The sequence below is a fragment of the Centropristis striata genome, chromosome 19 (assembly GCF_030273125.1).
Source record: "Centropristis striata isolate RG_2023a ecotype Rhode Island chromosome 19, C.striata_1.0, whole genome shotgun sequence".
Taxonomy (NCBI): domain Eukaryota; kingdom Metazoa; phylum Chordata; class Actinopteri; order Perciformes; family Serranidae; genus Centropristis; species Centropristis striata.
In genome coordinates this window covers 28,151,038-28,174,322 of record NC_081535.1, presented here as the reverse complement: position 1 = coordinate 28,174,322, position 23,285 = coordinate 28,151,038, and the positions used below count along the sequence as shown (strand labels likewise).

At 40.4% G+C, this 23,285-nt stretch overlaps 3 protein-coding genes across 4 annotated transcripts; 1 reads left to right on the top strand and 2 right to left on the bottom strand.

Moving 5' to 3' along the window:
- Positions 1 to 5,459: 5,459 nt before the first annotated feature.
- Positions 5,460 to 6,389, bottom strand: LOC131992595 (growth arrest and DNA damage-inducible protein GADD45 gamma-like). The gene is made up of 3 exons (XM_059358215.1): positions 6,274 to 6,389; positions 5,958 to 6,165; positions 5,460 to 5,849 (listed from the first exon to the last, which is right to left on the bottom strand). Exons 1-3 carry the CDS (start codon positions 6,372 to 6,374, stop codon positions 5,736 to 5,738), a joined length of 423 nt encoding a protein of 140 aa, XP_059214198.1. The 5' UTR covers positions 6,375 to 6,389; the 3' UTR covers positions 5,460 to 5,735.
- A 4,476-nt stretch (positions 6,390 to 10,865) lies between these two features.
- Positions 10,866 to 12,022, top strand: gadd45gb.1 (growth arrest and DNA-damage-inducible, gamma b, tandem duplicate 1). Its single transcript, XM_059358162.1, has 3 exons — positions 10,866 to 11,089; positions 11,205 to 11,412; positions 11,521 to 12,022. The coding sequence occupies exons 1-3, from the start codon at positions 10,947 to 10,949 to the stop codon at positions 11,632 to 11,634; spliced, it is 465 nt and encodes a 154-aa protein (XP_059214145.1). The 5' UTR covers positions 10,866 to 10,946; the 3' UTR covers positions 11,635 to 12,022.
- A 1,926-nt stretch (positions 12,023 to 13,948) lies between these two features.
- On the bottom strand, positions 13,949 to 22,788 carry nim1kb (NIM1 serine/threonine protein kinase). Of its 2 annotated transcripts, none has more exons than XM_059357341.1 (4): positions 21,195 to 22,788; positions 20,077 to 20,378; positions 17,191 to 17,459; positions 13,949 to 15,997 (listed from the first exon to the last, which is right to left on the bottom strand). In XM_059357341.1, the coding sequence occupies exons 2-4, from the start codon at positions 20,348 to 20,350 to the stop codon at positions 15,236 to 15,238; spliced, it is 1,305 nt and encodes a 434-aa protein (XP_059213324.1). In that variant the 5' UTR covers positions 20,351 to 20,378; positions 21,195 to 22,788; the 3' UTR covers positions 13,949 to 15,235. The 2 variants fall into 2 exon arrangements, with proteins under 2 accessions (XP_059213324.1, XP_059213325.1); XM_059357342.1 differs by having other exon boundaries at positions 20,077 to 20,352.
- Positions 22,789 to 23,285: the final 497 nt, after the last annotated feature.

Sequence of the window (23,285 nt, the reverse complement as noted above, 5' to 3'; positions counted from 1 at the left end):
TGTCTCTCTTCTTCTTCGGTCTATTTTTATTCCGGTGTAATGTTGCATTATATCAAATAAGCATGTGTATGTATGTGTATGTATGTGTGTGTGTGTGTGTGTGTGTGTGTGTGTGTCACAGTGGGGCGTGGGGGCTGCAGCAGCTGTTGGCTCCACTATAGTTTGCAGTGACAGGCAACATGCAGGTCAGAGTGACTTTAGAGATTTAATTCAAAGACACAAAAGATTCTTTAAGCTTCTGAATCACAGATGAGAGAAAGACAAGAAAAAGCAACGTGTGCCAGGAGCAAAAGATCACCTTCATTAAGCTGCAGCTTCACTTAGGCTGATTTTTCTCAACTTCACAATGAGAGACAGAAAAATGTCTCAGCAGCTAAGAGTAAAATTAAAAATTTAAAAAATTTAAAAAATTAAAGTGACAGTCTGCCCCAAAACCACTTATCTGTAGTGTTATTTATCAGTCGACAATTAGGTCTGATTATCTTGTAACTGAGTCATGATTTCTGGAGACAGACGTTGCTGTTGTGGATTTTGAGCACCACAAGACAAGTGCTATCTAATCTATTTATATTCAGGATTTACACAGCTGATGTATCCAACACTAACTCACACCAAAACAATCTAGATTGATAAAAAGTATGACAGGTAAGAGGAGAAATACGCATTTTTGATTCTGGGGTGAGCTGTCCCTTTAAGTCCTGAAAAAGAAAACAGGTACATGACCCAAAATATCAGTTTTCAAAAGAAAAGAAGAAGAAAGAATTGTGCATTATGCAGTTCAAGAAAAAAGTAAAAATGGCGAAAATAAAGTCAACTTTTTGTGTTCGGTAAAGTTGTAAAGATATTCACAGATTGGTTGTTACTGTGTCAATAAGTCATCAGAGGAACATTGTTTTCTATCCAACAGTTACTGCAGCTACAATCTGATGTTGTGGAAAAAACATACCACCCATAAATGTAATATATATATATATATTCTGAAGGGAAAGTTATATAACTCAATGTTATGACTTTCATGTTTAATCAGGAGCTTTAAAATTATCAGAAGAGTAATATCTTGCTTTGTCCTTAGTCCAGGTAAAGGAGCTTAGTTCTCATTTTTACCTTTGTTCACTCCACTTAAAGAAAAACACCAGACCAGAAACAGCTATGCAATCTTGTTGCAATCTCTTGTACAAAATCATGTTGCTGGAAATGTGATGGGAGTTCGAGTCATGACGTAAGGGGGAGGAAAAACGGTTTCTGGAGAATAAAGAGGGAGAGCAGATGGATTTGACGGCACTTCACTTCTACTTTTTGGGGCTTCCCTTTTTCTTTACTGCTTCTTTACTTTGAGTAAACAATTCTCACAGAACTGTAGATATTTTTTGAGTAGCTTGCTGTATTAAATATCATGTTTCTTCAACGTTCATTTGACTTCTTGACTCTTATGTCATTTTTAAATAGGCATCAGTGTTTTTTAGCAGTTAAAAGTAACAAGTAACTAACAGGCCACCACACTGATTTTCATCAATGTCATAAAATGAGCAATAAGCACAATATTTAAGGGTGTAGTAGTGCTTGTAATCTACTTTACTGAACTCAAAAAGTTGACTTTGTTCTCCACATTTCAACGTTTTTCTCCAAGTGCATAATTATTCAGTCTTTTCCTCCTCTCATTATCCTCTTCCGCAGAATAAAGATATGAACCAGAGCGAAGTCTTACCTGATGCCAAGATGCTGCAGCAAAGTTCTTATGGCAGAAATATTTTTATCAGTTAACATAATGCTACAGTAGTACAGTCACTCAGACTGTAAAGGTTCAGGTTTTTTTTTATTTTTATTTTTTTTACAAAAAACATAAAAAACACACATGAAATGACATTAAAAAAAATAAAAAAAACACAAAACAAAATTACAAAAAAAACCACAAGAATTGATTAAAAACACATAAAAACACAAAAACATTAAACACAAAATATTGCATTAAAAATGCATTGAAATGCTGAATGCACACTGCAAAATTAAAAAAAATCTCTTCAAAAACTTCAGTAAAATCATGTAAGACTTGGTCGAGGTAGTTTTAACCTTTGCTGAAAAAGAGTTGACGCAATAATGGGACATGGAAAAGCCAAAACTTTTTAGGGAAGCTGACAGCAGAGCTCTCCGGCGCTTTCGTGGACTCCAGAGGATTAATGCATCCTCTCTAGCTGTGTCCCAATGTCAAGGAGGGATCCTCAAACGGTTGGATTTGAAGGATACTACATCATCGACATCCGCCGAAGGACTGTCCCAATGTCCAGGATCCTCCAGAGGACAGAGTCCTTCTTTTGCCCAAATTCCAAGGATGCATGTGTGTATCCTACGTGCGCCCCGACTACCCATAATGCTTTGCGCACACCGGTCTAGCGTAGAGCGTAGAAACAGCGACACCGGCGGCGCAATATGCATTTAAATATACAAGTATTTTCAGTTTACACTGAATGTTATCACATAATTTACAAAACTCGTGTTCAAAGTCAAGCAAAAACATATACATAAACAAAGATAATAAACGTCTTGATACATTGCCAGTTAAGTTAATTAATGCCGTCTCAGTCGCTAAAGTTATTGTTAATTAATTTATATGAGTCAGACGATGATGTACTATATGTAAAGTATACGTAGCTATGCCATTCAGAAAGTTAAACATTTCTTTATTGTGTTAACAGACCGACAGTCCGCTATAATCCCTTATTGTTATTTATAAATAACTGTTATTGTTCTGTACTGCAAAATATTTATTTTTTTTAAATCACAGAACACATTTCCATGGTGAATTATGCGCCGCTGCTTTTATGAAACTAAGTACCGGCCAAATTCAGCCAGGATCAGTGAAATGTTCAGGTTTAATCCACTTTGTGGCTTTTACTTACTAAATCGTAGAGATTCAACCTTAAAGCATCTTCTTCCATTTTCACAATATGTGTCAGAGTGCTGATGCCAAAGACACATCATGTTATGAACTGATTTTGAAATTGCAGCGCTGAATTTAAGCAGGACGTCCAATTACGCAATGACGCACAGCTGCACACTGAAGGCTGTTCCATTTGTGCGTTATTACAGTGAAAGGAAGGACTCTTGCCTCGTCTCTGGAGGACCCGACTCCGAATTAGGATCCTACCAAGGAAGGATCCTTGACTTTGGGACCCAGCCTGTGTCTGCACCCCTGCTACGCTAACAAAGCCACTGAAATGAATGAGTAGCTTGTGGTAAGCTAACTGCTATAAACTGGTGGCATGGCAACATGTTGGGGAAATGTGCTTAGTGGAAATTTTCCTAAAAAATGAATATCTTATCTTATATCTTATCTTGTTCACTTTCTTCCAAAGAGCCAGACCTCTCTCTCTCTCTCTCTCTATTTCTCGCTCTCTCTCCCTCTCTCTTGTATTTGTGCAGTAAATATGCAGCTAAAGCCAGCAGGTGTTAGCTTAGCCCCCCACAAAAAAAACCCTCAAATTGCTTGATTTACCAAACAAGATAGCACATGTTAATGATTTAGCTTTCAGGCTGCTGGGAGGTGGATTTTATTCCCCTTGGATGGAGCCAGGATAGCTGTTTCCAGTCTTAATGCTAAGCTAAGCTTAGGTAACCGCCTGCTGCCTGCACATAAGCACATTTTCTACATGAAACCACCCATTTAAACTTTGAGTTCTAAACATAAATAGAAGCCTGATTTTAGAAATGTTGTTTAGCCTAAATTTAGTCAGAGATTCTGGTAGTCTGCTTATGAGAAAACAGAAGTTTCCAAATATTTTTTTCATTATAACCCTCCTGTTATGTCCTGTTAAGTGTCAGGAACTAAAAAAAATCCCAATACACTTTGTTTTTATGTCATCATTAACTCCATTACTAACCATTTCAATTAATATTTAGTGCACTGGTGTTCTTTACCTCTCACAGATCAGGTTCAATGAGGATAATTCACTAGTTTTTCATTAAAAAGATGCATGTTCAAACTTTTTTTTGGGTACATGTACATTGGAAAGACCTACATATAAAATACAATAGTTTTACATGACATTGGTTAAAAAAAAAATGTTTTATAGTACATTTAAATTTTTCTTTTCATGAAAAACGCTACCAGCCACTGTGTGGTCAGCTGGAAGGAGTTTTGTTCATGATGGAGAGAAACTGTCAATCATTTTACAGCATCGAGTTGACACCTTTCTCAATAAATAAATGAGTAAGTAAACTAAAAATGACCATCATCAAACACTTACACTGGAATCAGCACATTCACTGACAGAGATTTTGACTATTTTCTTCATTGACATGCGGAACTTTTATTACTTTTTATCTCTTACCTTCAAATGACTGCATGCACGTCTAGTCTCATGGGTTCCTATCTTCGTGCAGGACACTTGGTGGATTTTGTTGAAGCATCTCATATCACAAGGGAGCAAATACTGCAGTCTCTCCAGAGCTGTGTGAAAGTGCACAGATAAAGCTGACATGCTTGCTGTTGAGTTGCTTACAGCTGTGTTGCTCAATATTTTAAAGCAAGGTAAAACTGCCCTAAAAAGTGCTTAGTGCAGCCAATTTGCAAGAAAGAAATGTCTGTTGGACTCCGTTTTTGCTTTTAAACCTTAGATTAAAAAGTCAAAAGTACAGTCAGAAGGCAAGAATTCATTCAAATATTTTTATTTCTGTGCTTTCATTTTCCAAAACAAAGGGAAAAATCAGATATACATTGAACATATTTCATTATTTGACATAAATAAAGCTGAAGTAAAAACCTCAACCAACTACATTTTTTTTTCTTATTTTTTATATTTCAGATTCAAACATGTTTCATTTGAACACTTTTTTTAAAATCTCAATGTTATATGTCTCAAGTGACACTTCTATATAGTATTTCTTTCTAGTATATTTTCTATACTAGTATTATTACTTTGACTATACTAATATTAGTACTTTTTAAGGAAGATTTTTGCCATTGTTAATCATCTGTCTTCAGTATAATGAAATGTTTATAAGATAATCTTATAATCATAAATTCTCATCATTTTTAACTTTAACTTAATGTAGCCATTTTCTAAAGTGAAACCTTTAGAGAATAAACTTGTTTTTCTTTTTTATATTTGTGAATAATATCGGTCATTGTTACATTCCTAAAGTGAAACCTTTAGAGAATAAACATCTTAATTATTATTTTTTTTTATGTTTTAGAATATTATTTGTCATCGTTAAATTTCTAAAGTGAAACCTTTAGAGAATTAAGACAATTCTGGAAAGTGGGAAACATTTGCGCTGATTGCAACTGTTGTCGTGTTGCTCAGCGAAGAGGACGTCTTTAAAAAGTCCCTTTTTAAGAACGCCTCTTCCTCAGCACCGCTTCTTCTCCTGCTGCGCGTGCTTCAACGTGCTTCAACGTGCTTCAACGTGCGACGTTTGCTCTGTGGGACCACAGGACGCACAACTCGCATCTCCTTCCTCTCCAAACCTCATCCGCACAAAGAATGAGGGTCGATGTGTCGCTCTTGTGGCATACCTGACCTCATTCACATAAAGAATGAGAGTCATCTTGGCATGGACGGGACAAGAGGCGACGGTTCACGGGGGGCCCCTCGGGCCGGCGCCGTGCTGCCTGGACGGGAATCCTCCTCAGGAGTATCCAGGGATGAGTAGAAACAGGGTCATCCTGTTCAGGATGAGTATTTCCAGATAAGAAGCTTCACAGCATCTGAGCAACAGAGAGGAGCCGAGGCCCCGGATCAACGCTCGGGCAGGCTGATCTCGGGGACCCAGTCGTTCAGACGGCGGCTCTCCTCACAGAACAGGTGCAGCTTCTCCAGAGCAGGGTCCTCCCAAGACCCGTCAGCTGGGTTCTGTTCAAACAGGAAGAGGAAGCAGCCTTTAGTCACATGGTTCTCTCACAGAGCATCACAGGTAGACTTGTGGGGTGATGTAGAAGGACATATCTGAGCTCTACATACCGTGATGAGGACGCAGTGCGCATCTTCCAGCTGCTCCGACTTGTCACCAACAATCTCAGCCAGACGCTGCATGTCGCTCACTCTGACGATGCTGATGTCGTTGTCGAAGCAGAAGGACTGGATGAGGGTGAAGTGGATCTGCAGAGCGATGTCACACTCAAACTCCTCATCCACGGCCAGGACGCAGAAAGACACGCTGTCCGGGTCACTGTGGGGACAAAAAAAGAACTCTTGTTAGCTCCTGTTTAATGCTAATAATGCTAGCTGCTCAAAGAAGAAACCAAAGTCATCTTAAAGTCATGTTTAGTTAACTTACTCAGTCATAATTTTAGCGCTCTCGTAGACTCCGACAGTGAGTCGATCCTCGTTCTGAGCACAGAGCAAAGCTTCCTTCAGTGATTTTCCAGGAGACTGCATTTTAGCTCACAGTTCAGTTGATGTGGTCACAAAGTCCAAAGAAGAGTGTTTGTGCTGCATCCAAGAATCTGCCAGCTTTTATACTGCAGAGCCGGCACACGCTCACCCTCTCATTGGCTCTTCGGGGCACAATGGTGACAACAGGCCTACAGCCCCCTCCCCACCCTCAGGGACGCGTGCCTATAGAAAAGTCTTAGAAAGTCGGGGGAAGCTTTGGTTCAAAGGATAAGATGTAGAAACTCTCTGACCTTTAAATTATTCTTGTAGCTTTCAGGAATAATGAAACCACACAGGAAGACCAGACTGTTGTCATCAAAGTCCATAAAGTTTTGGAAGAATTACAAGCGACCGATAACTTCCACTCAAACAGGGACCATACAGGAAGTTTTCCAAGTTCATATCCACAGTATTTTACATCACAGCTGAACATTTTGCAACATTTTTGTTGTTTTTAACATTCCAGGCAGCCATTTATTTTCATTATTATTGTTTATTTTACTTTATTTATTTACATTTTTGCAAATTTGATGTTCTTTGTAATGGATTTGTCAGCTCAAACGACTTACGAGAGTCTGATATTTGATTTTTCATTCTGCACAGAAAATGAATGGAAATCAATGGCTGCTTGGAGCAGGGGAACAACACAACAAAACAGCTGAAGTAACGCCTTAAAAAAATGCTACAATTTTTAGTTTGTTGTTGTCCTTCTATATTGTTTCATATTTTAAGACTCAGGTTGTAAAATGTATTTCCCTGCAGGTCCAATCAGTCATTTGCATTGTTGACAAAGTCACACTATAATTGCACAGTAATACAATTTAGGTTAGAACTTTTACATTTGAAAATGTATTTCCACTACCAGTCCAGTCAGCCATAGACTTACATTCTTTTCTATACAACATGAAAATCAATTAGCAGACATTTGAAGTCCATCAAAATTTAAATTAAATGATTGTTATGAGGTAATGCAATATCAGTGTTTTAAACAATGAATCTGCACTTACAAATGAAAAAGCTTAGATTTTACCATACAATTATAATGGAACTCCAATGGATACAGACTTTATGTTTTCTGTGATTGAACACACAATTCAAACAAGTTACAAGATCTGCTGATTTATTTAATGTAGTGGAAAAATGAATGAAAGTCAATGGTTGACTGGACTGGTCAGAAATATACATTAACATCTGAGATATCACCTTTTTGAAGACTACACTGCAACTATATTTTAACCATAGTAAATTACTTTTTTACATAATAAAAGTCTGAGTTGACTGTACCTTATCTAATGTTAAAGATTTTCAAATTAAGTGTCTTGTAGATTTGTATTTCTTTATCAAGAAAGAAATACGTATTTCTTTATTTGCCTTCATCTGTATGTTTTTCCTTTTTGACATTCTTATATTATTTCAAAGTGCAATTTTACCTTGGAAAATACATTTCAAATATAAACCTGTACAGCATGCATATGAAAATGAAAAACAAGTGCTTTTCTAGACTTGGCAAAAACACTTGCCTGGTCCTTTAAATGCTTCTTACTAACTTGCAGAAGGTTTGCAGGGGAAACTTCAAAGATAATCTACAAGTATAAGAGCATAAAAAATAAAATTTTGGAAGTTTAGTAGATTCATTTACATATTGATAAAAACCTCGTTAGCTGCAGTCTGCTGCTGTTTCATGTGTCATAATATAAAGATGCCAAACATCCCAACTGCCCTGGATGTCAGACAGACTTTTATAACTCGTGACCAATTTCACTATGCATTTACTGTTTTTTGTAGATTGGGCAGTGGCACGCGCCGCTGCTTTGCATGCCTAAAGCCGTGCCTCACTTGAGGCGCGTGGCATCTGGGGATGCCTGCATGCTTTATCTCTCTGTCTGCATCACTCTCCATAGCAACCGAGAGATACCATCTGTCCCCGGGGGGAAGGTGAAGGGAAGGCTGGACAAAGGAAGTCAGGCAGCACCTGCTGGGCGTGATGGCAGTGTTTCAACCCCTCTGTAAATATGATTTAAGAAAGTTTTGAGCTTAAATAAAATGCGATTGCAGAAGTTTAGCTAAATCACATTGACGTTTATAAAGTTTTGCTTGTTTTATGGCTCAAAAAACGATTCTTGAAGTTGAAAAATGAGCAATTATGGTACTTTCAAGCTATCCACCTATAATTATATTTACACACACCACAAGATAAAAATCCAGATATCTTATCCTGCAGCTTTAAACACGTTCTGTCCTCACAAAGAGGTTCAGGTCTTCAGTGAGTGGCCGCAGGTCACCAGAACACAGCTTTGACCACCAACACCTGTCGCGCGCTGCCGGGGAGGTCTCCGTCTGGCAGATGTGCTGCAGCAACAATAGGTCGGTATCGATTTGCACGCGCCTGCCCTGTGGCCATGCAAGCTGATCCTTCCTAAAATAGCTCAGTGTTTGAGTGTATCTCAGCTGGATCCGAATCCAAGTTTGGCCCATGCAATTCACGGGCAGAAACTGAAAGCGATTGAGAAGTAAATAAGGTTGTTGCTGCAGTAACACGCAGATAAGAGTTCTGTTATTGAACAAAACACACGTTCAGCATTCTTGCGCGTGTTTACAGCTCAAACTCAAAGTGATTTCTATCTGTCTTTACGCGTCTGGCATCTTTAGGAGATAACACTTTTCATTGTGAAACTTTAGGCCATAAGCTGTTCTCTTTTGGCATTCAAATTTAATCAAAACTCAGACAACAGACTGGCGAATGTGGAGACTTGTAGACAAAAGATCGGCGCGCCCTGGGGTCGGGGTTGACCTGGGTTTAGGAGAGAGGAGAGGAGGGGGGTCCCTCATAGCGACAGTTCTCCATCTGCCGCTCTGAACAATAGAGTCGAATCAATCACCGCCAACCTGTGTCTCCTGCACAGCCTCTCCGCTCCAGCCCCCCTCTTTTATTTACGCAGCAGAGGCAGCAGGCCTGACCTGATGCAAGATGGGGTTTGGATTATTATGCAGATAGAACAGAACCAAATGAGCACGAGCTGTTATGGAGAAACTGGAGCAGATGACACAGAACTGTGCGTAAAAGTTTTGTCATGCGTAAATGTGATCGGAAATTAATAGATGGCTGTCCGAAACGACTTTACTCAAAAGCACAGATAGACATTTAGTAATTCTACACACCGAACACGAAATACAACCACGTAGAACTGTGCATAAAAGTGCTAGAAATTAATAAATGGTTGTCAGAAACAAGTTTGTTTAAAGACGTTTAGTGGATACACACAGAAAATATTGAATCTAACAAAATAGAGCTGTGCGTAAAGGTTTTGTTGTTGGTAAAAGTGATCAGAAATTAATCAAAGGATACCAGAAATTACTTTACTCAAACTCACAGCTTAGGCATTTGGTTAATTTACTTACCAAATACTAAATATAACCGAATACGACTGTGCGTAAAAGTTTTTTCGTGCGTAAAAGGATCAGAATTGAACAGAAAGTTGTCAGAACAAGTTTATTCAAACACAGAAAAGACATTTAGTAAATATAAACACCAAAGATTAATAGAGTTGTGCGTAAAAGTGTAGTTTAGCTTAAAAGTGATTGCAAAATTACAAAAAAAGTTCAGGAAAAGGTTTAAATAAAACCACAGATGAAAACATTTGCTGGATCTACGCAGCAAACAAAAGTGCAATAAAGTTTACAAGTTCTCCTTCAGAATTCAGTACGTGTGGCACCCTGAACTCCCCAGAGTAAATAAATAAAAACCGAGCAAGGATTTTCTGGACAGCTGATGGCCACGTGGTCAGCATGGGCCAGCAGCGCAGATTGCGCAGCACGCAAGCGTTCTGGCACGCGCTGCTCATTTGCATTTGTATGGGAGACCGTGATAATAGAGGGCTTCTGTGCGCACAATGAGGCCGTTTTATGGCCAGCCTCTAGTCCACAGATGGCATCATCCACCTGCCCTTTCTCTCTGCTGGAGGGGGAAGGGGCGCTTTACACTTTCTCCATGTTTGTGCTGAAATAATGTCACCAAAAACCTCAAATGCAAGAAAGTTTTACTTAAGTTGAGTTTGTATTTTAGGTTTATTAAGTTTTAACATGAATTATAGAGCTTAAAGTGCTCCAGAAGTTTGTTTTTGTGTTTGCAAAAAGGAGAACATGCAGCTTCTGTGCGGTTTAAGAGTTCTTATAAATGCATGTAAGCATGCAAATGATTCCAAACATGCATATCTGCAGTTTGAATCACCGCATGTGTTTTCTCTTATATGCACAAAAGTGCTGCAGAATGATCAAACTTTTTTTTTAATGAAGCTATTTTTAGTTTGAGGCCAGGCTGCAGGGCTCAGATGGGGGAGCGTGCGTGGCTCGATGACCCCCATCAATCTGCCACGAGCCGGACTGTGACAATAGCATTATCATACCAATACACTATTCAGCCTCAGCCAATCAGGAGGCAGCGCTTTCACTGCGCCGCACGAGCTGCAGGGTATAAAAGAGGGAGGCTGCAGCTCTGAAAGCACTCTGCTTCTTTCTCGGATTTACTCTCTTGACAAACTCTCTCTCCCTGTGTGGAATATCTTCATCACCTTCATCATGACTCTTGAGGAAGTTCTGATCCAGAAACCCACCGAGCGTGCTCAGTGCACCGGCTCAGCCCTGGAGGAGGTCCTGGTGTCCGCTAAAGACAACGACTCTCTCACCGTGGGCGTCTACGAGTGCGCAAAAGTTATGAATCTGTAAGTATGAGCTGAATATTAACAGATTATCACATTTTCAGTCATCATATAACATGCTTTGGGTGTTTATTGGATGGAATCTTATGCGCCTTTTTCTTTTATTTTGTCTCCACAGTGACCCGGACAGCGTGTCTTTCTGCGTCCTGGCCGTGGATGAGGAGTTTGAGTGTGACATCGCTCTGCAGATCCACTTCACCCTCATCCAGTCCTTCTGCTTCGACAACGACATCAGCATCGTCAGAGTGAGCGACATGCAGCGTCTGGCTGAGATTGTTGGTGACAAGTCGGAGCAGCTGGAAGATGCGCACTGCGTCCTCATCACGGTATGTAGAGCTCAGATATGTCCTTCTACATCACCCCACAAGTCTACCTGTGATGCTCTGTGAAAGAACCATGTGACTAAAGCCTGCTTCCTCTTCCTGTTTGAACAGAACCCAGCTGACGGGTCTTGGGAGGACCCTGCTCTGGAGAAGCTGCACCTGTTCTGTGAGGAGAGCCGCCGTCTGAACGACTGGGTCCCTGAGATCAGCCTGCCCGAGCGTTGATCCGGGGCCTCGGCTCCTCTCTGTTGCTCAGATGCTGTGAAGCTTCTTATCTGGAAATACTCATCCTGAACAGGATGACCCTGTTTCTACTCATCCCTGGATACTCCTGAGGAGGATTCCCGTCCAGGCAGCACGGCGCCGGCCCGAGGGGCCCCCCGTGAACCGTCGCCTCTTGTCCCGTCCATGCCAAGATGACTCTCATTCTTTATGTGAATGAGGTCAGGTATGCCACAAGAGCGACACATCGACCCTCATTCTTTGTGCGGATGAGGTTTGGAGAGGAAGGAGATGCGAGTTGTGCGTCCTGTGGTCCCACAGAGCAAACGTCGCACGTTGAAGCACGTTGAAGCACGCGCAGCAGGAGAAGAAGCGGTGCTGAGGAAGAGGCGTTCTTAAAAAGGGACTTTTTAAAGACGTCCTCTTCGCTGAGCAACACGACAACAGTTGCAATCAGCGCAAATGTTTCCCACTTTCCAGAATTGTCTTAATTCTCTAAAGGTTTCACTTTAGAAATTTAACGATGACAAATAATATTCTAAAAAATAAAAAAATAATAATTAAGACGTTTATTCTCTAAAGGTTTCACTTTAGGAATGTAACAATGATTAATATTATTCTAAAATTAAAAAAAAAGAAAAAGTTTATTCTCTAAAGGTTTCACTTTAGATATGTAACAATGACTAATAATATTCTAAAAAAAAAGACAAAAAGTGTGTTTTCTAATGGTTTCACGTTAGAAAATGGCTAAATTAATTTAAAGTAAAAAACGATAAGATTTTGTATAATTATCTTTTGAACTGAAATGTTTTGACTCTTGATGTTCTGATCCTGTTGGAACAATGTTTGAAACAAACTAATTTATGTCTCTAACAGTTTCACTTTGGAAATTGTAAGTGGAAAATGTTTAATAAAACACAATAACTTCATATGTTCTGTGTGATGTGTCGTCACTTTCTCTTGCAAAGCGTGAGCTGTGTGTATTGTGCTGTGTGTGCGTGTGTGTGTGTGTGTGTGTGTGTGTGTGGAGGGGGGGGGTATAAAACTAACAAAAGTTTAGGACTCAGCAGATTTGCATGGAAGGCGCTAAGGGCTGTCATCTGCTGTTGTCCCTGCAGTAGTAAAAAAAAAACAAAAAAAAAAACTGGGTCCCTCCTCCTGCAGAACTCATCTGCATGTGTATGGCGCGGCGCACAATAGCGGAGCTCCGGGCCTGTCAGCTCCAGCGGTCCGCACAGAGCGCCTATTGTTCGGCCTGCAGATGTCTCCGCAGCCACGCCGCGCCATCTGCCGCTTCCTGCAGGTGGGGGTCGGGCAGGGCAGGGCTGGGAGGGGCCGAGGGTGACTGAGTTCTCCAGTGCCAGAGAAGGGGGGCAGCCGGGTCGGGTCTGGCTGGTTTGGGCCGGTTGTGGAGATGCAGAGAGAAAGAGGTCCCGAGTATCATCTGGTGTCCTGCCAGCTGCTGTCGGGCTGTTGTTTACCCGCAGGCAATTAGTGAAACTTTGGTAAACACGCCACAAAGACGCGAGCTGAGCAGCAGCAGCCACCTGCTCAATGAAAGCTGCGTGACGCTTCACGTTTAAAAAAAAAAACTTTTTTACCCCTTTATTCAGTTTTTTTTTAATATAAGAGTCTTTTCAAGTGGATGCAGGCTTTCTCTTTAATACAATGTTCACATTAACTAAATCCAAAGCATTGAAAAGCTAGAATCAGCTGCACAAATATATTTTACATTATTGTATTATTGCACATACTTTTCTTATATAAAATACTGGATACATTCACCTCTTGAGGCCTCTAAAAATAATCTCAGTTAAATAATTTGAGAGTAAAAAAAACCCTCTTAGGATGAATTTATATGCATTCTTTCACAACTTTTACTTTAGCTTAATTTCACCAGGCACTTTAACAGTTCAGTCCACTGGAAAGCCCTAAGTGGCTTTATTAAACCCAGCGATGTTGTTTCCTATGAACCTTTGTCATTGAAATGTTTTCTACAGGCTTAGCAGATGAGATTAAGTTTGGTTACTGAGAGCTGCATGTAAGGCAATTAGAGTGGTTAGCATGATGAGGTGGACTAATGTTGCTTCTATTTAACTTGTAAAGGAGATCTAGTCCGTGTTTGTGATGTCCTGAAATTCATCTTGGTGCAGTCATGCAGCCCTGCCTCTTTCACATAGTAACAATGAATCATGTAAAGGTAAACATTGGGAAAGGGCTATATTTTTTACTTTTAGTCAACATACAAAGCACTCAAATGTCCTAATTTGGGCCATTTTTTAATTTTCATTAGATTTTTTGTTGTTACTTTGATGAAGATTATGCTTATAAGGCACAACAATGAGGATAGAAATGTTTTCTTACATTTATGCACTATGCAGTACATCACCATAAAATAAAATAATTCTGGGAAATCTTTCTTGATTTTGATTTTGTTCTCTACCTGATAATGAGCTAATTATTGTAAATACAACCCTGATTCCCAAAAAGTAAATTGTAAATATAAACAGAAAGTGTGAGTGTATATTTGCAAAAAACAAAAGTTCACATTCTGTTTTAAATCCCAACTATGAGGGAATGAGGGTTGCCCAGATCACCTTTCTATGTTGACTAAAAGCAAAAATATAGCCATTTTTTTTTTTTAACATAATTTATGCTAAATATACTAAAGAGGAATGGTTGCATGACTGCAGCATGATAACAACTGAGTTCCATGATATTACAAACATGGATTTAGACTCTTAGATCACCTGTCTAAGTTAACAGAAAGAAAAATAATAGCCATTCCAGTTTCTTGCAATATAGACTACTCTGAAGACAACACTCGCCGGTGGAGAAAATAACTGGGCTAGAATATTCACCAAAACACTAACAAAGCGCCTGTCAAGCTACATACATTAGATGTATGCTAGTACAAGTTAGCTGTACTCTAAGCTAAGGCACTTGGAAACATAATACTGACATTTATCAACATTCCACTCTTATGCAAGTTGCAACCTGTCAAAATGCTTTCGCTTAACTTACAGAAATGTCGTAAACTTCAAAACTCACTTTGGATATAGGGACAAAATGTTTGCTGAACACAGAACGTTAGGCATACTGAGTTTCAGGAGATCACACTTTTCTTAGTTCCTCAGCTTATAAAAACTTAGTTCTGGGTTCTGTTAGTAGTTCACAGCAGCTTTTAAACACTATTCTGATATTGGCCAGCAGCCGGAATTGACAAGGAAGCACCTTCACACAACACACGTCAAGAGGAGATTAGAGCCAGACAGGCGATTAACCCTCTTGTGTGGGCGGGGCTTACGTGTGCTCCGTTTCTATATATTAGCTCATTATGCTTATTACTCTAATTGTCCGACATGCAACTCTCAGAAAACAAGCTGAATCTCATCTGCTTAACCTATAGAGTTCAACAGAAGCAACACTGCTGCAGTTCTCCAGTAGACTCCATCCTCAGGCTTTCCATAAAAGTTGAATTGGAAGAAGTTAAACACAATTATTTTAACAATATAAAATGCAACATAAAAAACTCAGTGTTTCTACTGATTTCATCTTTGTATAAAAGCAGTGTGTATAAAAACCAAGCGTCTGTCCCAGTCTTTTATGAAAGCACACATAATTTGGAGGTGTGTCTGAGGCCCCTGTAGGCCCGGAGCCCCTCCCTCTTGGGGTCCCTCACCATCCCTCGGACCACCGGGGGGCTGTCGCAGCCCCTCCTCCTCTGGGCTCGGTGCAGCAGGATCCGATAAACCCCGGTGACGGGGCTGCGGCTGTCTTTGGGCTGATTGTTCCGCAGGTGCTCCGTGGTGAAGCCCAGCTCCTCCAGGGAGCCCTTGACCTCCTCCTCCATCTCTTCCTCCATGCTCCCAGACTGGGAATCCAGCAGGCCCTGCAGAGGGCTCAATGGTTCGGGAGGCACCAACGCCCAAGGATACTCCACAGGTAAGAGCCAATCACAGCCCAGCATCTGGTCCACAGCGTAGCGGTCAGCGGGGGCCACCTTCAGGATGCCCTTGATGAGCCTCTGGCAGGGGCCCGCCACCCAGGGAGGGAGGGTGTAGATGCCGTCAATAATGCAGCGCCGCAGCTTCCCCATGGTCTCTGCACGAAACGGCATAGTGCCTGTCACCATGAAGAAGAGCAGGACCCCCATTGCCCAAACGTCCACTGGGGGCCCCAGGTAGCACTCGTCCTTAAAGAGCTCTGGGGCGGCGTAGGGCGGCGAGCCACAGAAGGTGTCCAGGGCGTCGTTGCGGTTCGAAACCCGCGTGCTGAATCCAAAGTCTGCCACCTTCACACAGCCGGAGCTGGTGAAAAGAACGTTCTCCGCCTTCAGGTCCCTGTGAATGATGTTGCTGTTGTGCTGCACAGAAAAACACAACAACTTGATAGTTATTTCTAAATATCTAAGAAATCTGAAATTTTCTGTCTTTAAACATGGATCGTAATTTGAAAGTCTTGGCGATCAGCCCGGTGTGCTTCAAAAATGTCTGATTTTACCATGATAGTTTAGTTTCATTGGTATGTGGAGGGAGGCAGCAGCAAAACTAGTTTAAGTGCGACTTGACCTGCATTTTTTTCTGTACTTTTGAAATGGAAATGCCCACTGAGCCTTCCCAAAAAGCAGTAATGTAGATAACTACAGTATGTTGTGAAAGATAACACTAGCTGAGTCACGGCTTAGTCTGGAAATCAAAGCACAAAATGTTCTGCTGTGGACCCTGATATGGATCTGAAAGTCACACAACAACAATAATTAAGTAACTGAACAAGGTTGTGGTAACATTAGAACAGCCACTCCTTGTTCACTCCATGTTCTGCAAATTAAAAATGTCAGTTTTTGTCAATGTTTTTCTTTCAATTAAAGCATAGATAACAGTTTCAGCTTTCCATTGTAAAGGGCTGTTTGATGGCATGGTAAAATATTCTTAATATTATGCAGACTTAAACTAATGTACATTTCCTTTTTTTAGGTGGTCAGGTCATGTTGGAAAACGCTTTCAGAAGGGCCCGGAAAGTAGCATTTAATGCTAAAACATGCATAGGTGGTCCAAAATGTGAATGTTTGGATTAAAATACATAAGGGAGTCACAGAACGATATGAAACCCTAACCCTAACCTTATATTTGGAATATATCACTCCTTTATCATCAGACAGCCCTTTTTCAACAGGGAACTGAAGTCACCATCTGATTACTTTGACAAAAACATTACTAGTAACACTGGACAGTAGACCATCAATTCCCAGGAAGTAAAAATGACTGTTTTTGTCAAAGAAGTCTGGTGGCTTTTGAAACTAAATCTAGCATACACTTATATAGATTTTTTTAGGTGATCCTTTTTTCGGTTAGCTAAATTCTACTACTGCCTTATTCTTCCACCTGACAGCCATCTACTGTAGGAAATATACTCTAGATACTATAGATATATAGATATAGATACTATAGTAAGCTACCTAATACAACACTTCAATAAACCCGAACCACTGCTTAAAAATATAAATACAACTGCATGCTGGAAAAAACAAGCACAAAGTGAAATGTTTCTGTCATTTACCATGTATTTGATGGCAGAGAGGATCTGTGCGAAGGTGATCTTACTGATGTTGTCAGACAGTTTTCCCTCAGTGCAGATCCTGTTGTGGAGGTCTCCTCCTCCTGCGTACTCCAGCACCAGGAAGAGGCGACTTGGCGTATCCACCACCTCGTACAGACAGACCACGTTGGGGTGCGCCAGGCTCTCCATGCTACTGATCTCTTTGGAAAGCAGACGCTGGGCGTGACTGTCCAGCCGGGTCTTATCCAGGATCTTTAGGGCCACTTTGTCTATGAGAGAGACATTAAACATCTGTCAACAAGGAGTTCAGGGGGAAAAGTCTCAAAACTTGTGCTGAAACAATTTGTTAATGGACAGAAAATTAAGCAATGCCAGATTTAATACTCTCTGTGACAGTCCCCTGACTGATTGTTGATTATATCAGGTGCCTTGGAGCCCGAGCGCCACTGATGATTAGTTGATATAGTAATTATACATCCCCGCTTACCTGGAACCTGGCGCTCTCTCTCCTTTTATGCATTTGTTGTTTTGTTTGTGGACACACAACATCCTCTTTTCACATTACAGCTACACTCATGCATACACTACTGATAATCACACCTCATCGTGTCTTTGGTTTGTGTTTTGATCGATTATTATTCTTCGTTAAATTGCCTTTTGTCTGCGTTTCCCAATCTTTTGTCATGGCTTTAGAGCCAGGTCGTGACAAATATTTCATATGATTGTAAACTGAACATTATTAAAAATGAAAAAATGAAACGTCGAGCCTTGCCCTCAGCTTCCCTCTAAAGTTCTGGCTTGAAACTCCATACCAGATATTTTTTTTGATGATATCCGGCCAAGTAAAATGGGAGATAATGTCAAATATATTTAGTATAAAAATATAGAACTAGATATGATCCTCATTCTACCTGTTATATGTTATATTTGCAACCTGTGTTCATTTTTGCCACATTTTGCAACAGATTTTATGTTTTCCTTTCTTTCTTTTGGGTTCAAAATTTTGATCATGTAAGTCAAAGTTAAAAATTAATTATCAGGACATATAGGTGAGGTTGTGCTGAAAAAACTGATACCAACATGGCATGGTAAAGTTTTTTAACAGATTTTTTAACAGGCATAATAGCCCAAGATTTCAGAGGGTTAATAGCAGACATTTAATGGCAGATATTTAGAGAACAGGGTGGGTGATTTCATTTTTTTCATTGCATCTAATAAAATACAATGTGAGAAATTTAACAAATTGCTGAACTACAGTGAACATTTATTTAACACTGTTAGGAGCTGCAGTCTAGAGTCTGCTGTCTGATTTGCGGCATTAAACTTGGGATTGGGTTAATTTTTTGAATATAACTTATTAAGAAATGTCTCAGTGATATGCAGGGGTGTGAATACAGACAGTTGCACTCAAGCAAATGTGTTGGGTGGAGATCAGGCCCTTGCAAATGATTCAGTTTGGGAAATACACCTGTGTTATAAGAAGACCTCACGCTAAATGTGATTAGGAATATGTGATAGAAAAGGCAAACCTATTTTTATCATGGTTTTCTTGTCTTGTCTTTGGTGTTTTTGTTATATGCAATGATGACTGCTGGGGTTGAGAATGATGTATATCAATGCATGACTCATAGTAAAGTCTCTATTTAAGCATGTGACATACAATATATTATGGCTAGATTAGTCACAAAAATCTGACATCTGGACATCTGCAAGTCTTTAAAACATAAATATATACACACTTAATGATGTGTGTGTGTGCCAATTGCTTCATGCTTTATAGTAGCTCTCCTAACTACCCTAAGCCACTTGGCACACGCAGTGCCCAGTGAGGAAAAAGGTGTGTAGCCAAATCATTGCATTAGTCTGGCCAGCTGAAGGACAGGAGCCAGTTTTAGGTTTTAGTGGAACTCTAATGAGAAAGTAGGCCATCTTCTTTGTATGGCTAGTAAATAGAGCAGTTCACTCTTCCCACCTTGTAGATGAAAAATTTACGTTGAACCCTGCAAAGCATAAAATCTCATATGCACACTGCATATATTCAGTGGGCTTTTTGCGATTTTAAGCATTTCGCGATATGGTGAGTATTGTGAAACAACATATTGTGATTTAACTGTTTAACTGCATTTGGTGTCCAGAAAATTAAATTCAATCAAGAATTTTTCTGTCCAATAAGAGAAAAATTCTCAGTCTATTCATCTCACTTCTGTCTTTTTATTTCTCCACATTGAGAGTCAAACCCACAGACTGACCAACAAAGTATTCAGTCAAACTGAACTGAACTGATATCAAACATGTATGGATGACAACAACTGCAGCATTTTATCAAACTTTCACCATGAAACGCCAAAAAAAAAAAGCCTAAATTTGCAGCGTTATATCAACAACAACACATGATATCCTGACGCACATGGTGCCTTGATTCCTTGGATCTTCTAGTTTCATATGACACCAGTAACTCCAGTATGTTCCTCAAACCGAGTCCGCTACGGCCTCCGGAAATAAAAAGAACGACAAAAATACTGACGGGCCGCTGGAATGCTAAATATCGATACTTCGCGGACATGAATCGATATATTACCACTTAAAATATTGCGATACTATGCTGTATCGATTTTTCCCCCCACCTCTATTCATTACATTGTGTCTTCTGTTATAAAAGACATATTTAAGAACATATGTCAAAGTTTCCGCAGGTCGGGACCCCCACTTTGGAGTGACAGTGGCCTGAACAGTGAAGAAATATGAATGAGGGAAAGAATCCGTGACACAGGCAAATGGAAGAGATTGGACTTGATAACAGAGAACAGAAATGAAGCAGACGGTTAATGATGCTTTGTGCTTGTAAAAGCTAACTTCCCTAGCACAGTCTGCTAACACACAGCGTACCTCTAGTCAGAGCATGGAAGGCCAGTTTGACCCTGGAGAAGGTCCCGGAGCCGATCTCCCCTCGGACCTTGTAGAAGCCCACCCTGCGGCCTATGATCAGGTCCTTGATGGTCTTCTCGTCTTTGCACATGTCGGTGGTGAGCTTCTGCAGGGGGGTGAGGGACGGCATGGACTCGGACTCATCATCCTCCGGGCCCACTTCAGAGCTGTCCGTCAGGCTGTAGAGGCTGTGGTGACGAGTGGTTTTTGTCACCTGGTACTGGCTTCCAGGCATCTCTGCAGCAGGGTGACGAAAAGGTCATCTGCAAGGACACAATGAGGTCTTTATGGTTTGGACGTACTCTACAGTAGTTACTTTTTCCCCCTTAAATTTCTCATATGGGCATGTCGAAGTATCCTTGAGCAAGATACTGAACCCCAAATGGCTCCCGATGCTGCATTCATCAGTGTGTGAATAAATTCCCAATGGTGGTAGGTGGGACCAGTGTGCCCTGGTAGCCTCGATCACCAGTGTGAACTGGTGTGTGAATGAGCGTAGTGTGTAGTGTAAAGCGCTTTGGATAAAAAAAATGCACTCCATTTACCATTCATACGGTGTAGAGACCCATATTTACTTTTCTGGAAACACTAAACAGCTTCATCATTAATTAAACAGTAAATACTCAAGTAAAAAGTAACATTACATATTATTATTCTACACTTGCTTCTTCCAGTGCTTCACTGAGGCTATATCACTTAAGATTCAACAAAATAAATAGAAATTCTCAGAGGTGTTATGCAACAGTAAATGGTAAAATGGCCGGCTCTTACATATATCGCTTTACACTAGAGACAGCACTCATTCACCCATTCAAACACACATTGATACACTGGTGCCACATGTCACCATTGGGAATTAATTCACACAATAATGAACGTACATGTAGACCGCCATGGTTAGGGATTGAACCACCGACCTTCCGACCAGTGGACCAATCTACCAACTGAGCCACAGCCGCCCCACAGTTACCACACGAATGAATGTAAATTTTCTAGAGAGAAACTGGTATGCTCAAATAGCAGCAAAAAGACAGGAGAAATTTAATAAAAAAGAGATCAAGAAATGTTTGTTTTCTTACCAAGTTTCCAAACCGCAGCTCTGCATCAACACCCGGCCATAGAATCCATCGCACACAGCAATATGAAGTTGTTTTGGCCCAGAAGGACCTAGAAAAACGACTGTCCTTCACTTACATGCTGAAGTCTGACGGTTTGTGTCAAGATCATTGCAGAACGTTGCAATGCACCAAGCAGAATGATGCCCTCATTGCTCCTCTGTCCTCTCTGACAGACTACTGTACACCGATGGCCAACAACTCAGGAGGGGAGGGGGCACGTCTGTTTGAGACAAGGGAACGGATTGTCGAGCTTCCCTGGCCACACCCCTCACAGCTCACCTCTGCCTCTGCTCTTCAATGATGAAGGATTAAGGTGGTGTCATGAACTCTAATCCTGGCTTCATTTGGGTCTGAGCCAATCCCATCAAATAGTTATTATTGTGCAGGGCGGCAAAAATGAGGCCGCAAGGATGCAAAAGACCACAAAATGTGCACATGCATTTGTGTCCCCAGTATTTACAGTACGAGTGGTGTGGTTTGGTTTGCAGGTGCAGCAAAGCACACCTGTGTTAGGAACATGGTTGTTATGCAGCTAAGGTTGATCTCTTGGCTTCTGTGAAGATGAAATGTTATGCAATACTATTACCCAATGTTCCCATAGGGATTAGCTCTGGCCCCTTTAGACGCTGGCTGAGCAGCACAGATAAAGAGATTACAAAGCATGAGGTCAGCGCTGCACAGGGTGGAGCGTCTTCATTCAGGTGTGTTGTCCCCGTGAGGTGCAGTGCAGAGACAACAGGGGGACACTCAAAGGCATCAGGACAGTTATAAGAGCACATTCATGCTTTTAGCTTATCATTTAATTTCTATTATTCTCTTATTGTGTGGGTCAGGGGTCGGCAACCTTAGCTAACCAAAGAGCCACTGTTTAGAGAAAAAATGTTGCTTTGGATCTGCAAACCTTGTTTAAAAGAGTTTAAATTAGCGTACCAACATTACTAATGGGTCTTATTATTAGTCATTTATTAATATGATTTTGTCAGAATGTAGCAAGGACCCAAGTGCAAATATGGAATCCAAAGCTAGCCTAGTTATGGAAAAGAATTGTTAATCTTTTGAAGGAGCATTATTAGAATCCACAACAGTGAGTGGTTTCCATTGTTTTGACCTTGGTGTCCTGGAGACTCCTAAAGGTGCAGGAACTACCACAAAAGTGGTTTTGAATACTTTGCCAAAGGTTTATTTGTCTGTGGGAGTGCTATAGTCGAGTCACCAATTTGGAGTCCGAGTCACTCGTGAGCCGAGTCATTTATACCTGAGTTTGTGTCCAAAATCCGTGAGGTTGTTCCATTTCCTAATATCGTCACACTGTTAAAATAATCGCCTGTATCATTTTTTGTCAAAATTGTTTGTTTTTTAGCCTAAATTATCTCCTCATGACGCCGGCCACCTATGGTAAAATCGCCTACATCCTCAGTTGATCACATCATGTGATTTTACCCCTTTAATATCATCACTTCTTTGACAATTTGCCAAATTCATAGGCATCTGATAATTTAGACAGATTGTTTAGTTATCAGTTTAGTTTATCAGTGTTTTATTGTTGACACTAATATTGGTAACACTTGACTCTATGGTGTCTACATAAGAATGACATGAGCGTGTCATAAACATGACATGGGCTGTGTCATGAACATTAATGACACTTTGAAGTAACATTAATGCTCATGATACTTGTCATGTCATGTTTCTGACAGGCTTGTGTGACTCTTATGTAGACACCTTCAAAATAAAGTGTTACCATATCTTGCTTAAGTCACAAAGGCATGTTCAAAAAATTGCCTGAGTCATTTATTTCTCTTAAGTGACATAATTTACACACAGTGTTATTACTATGCCAATAGCCATCCTTTGTTACATTCTTTTTGAGTGAAAGGATCAATAAATGACATATATTACACTTTTGGTGAAGTTTTTTGTGTTTCCTGCAAAACTTGAAAAAATGAGTTAGCCGATTATTTTAACAGGGGGACGATATGCATTGTTGAGAAAAATATATTTTTTAAATATGCTCGAGCATATAGAGTCCAAGTCATTGTGCACCAGAATGCA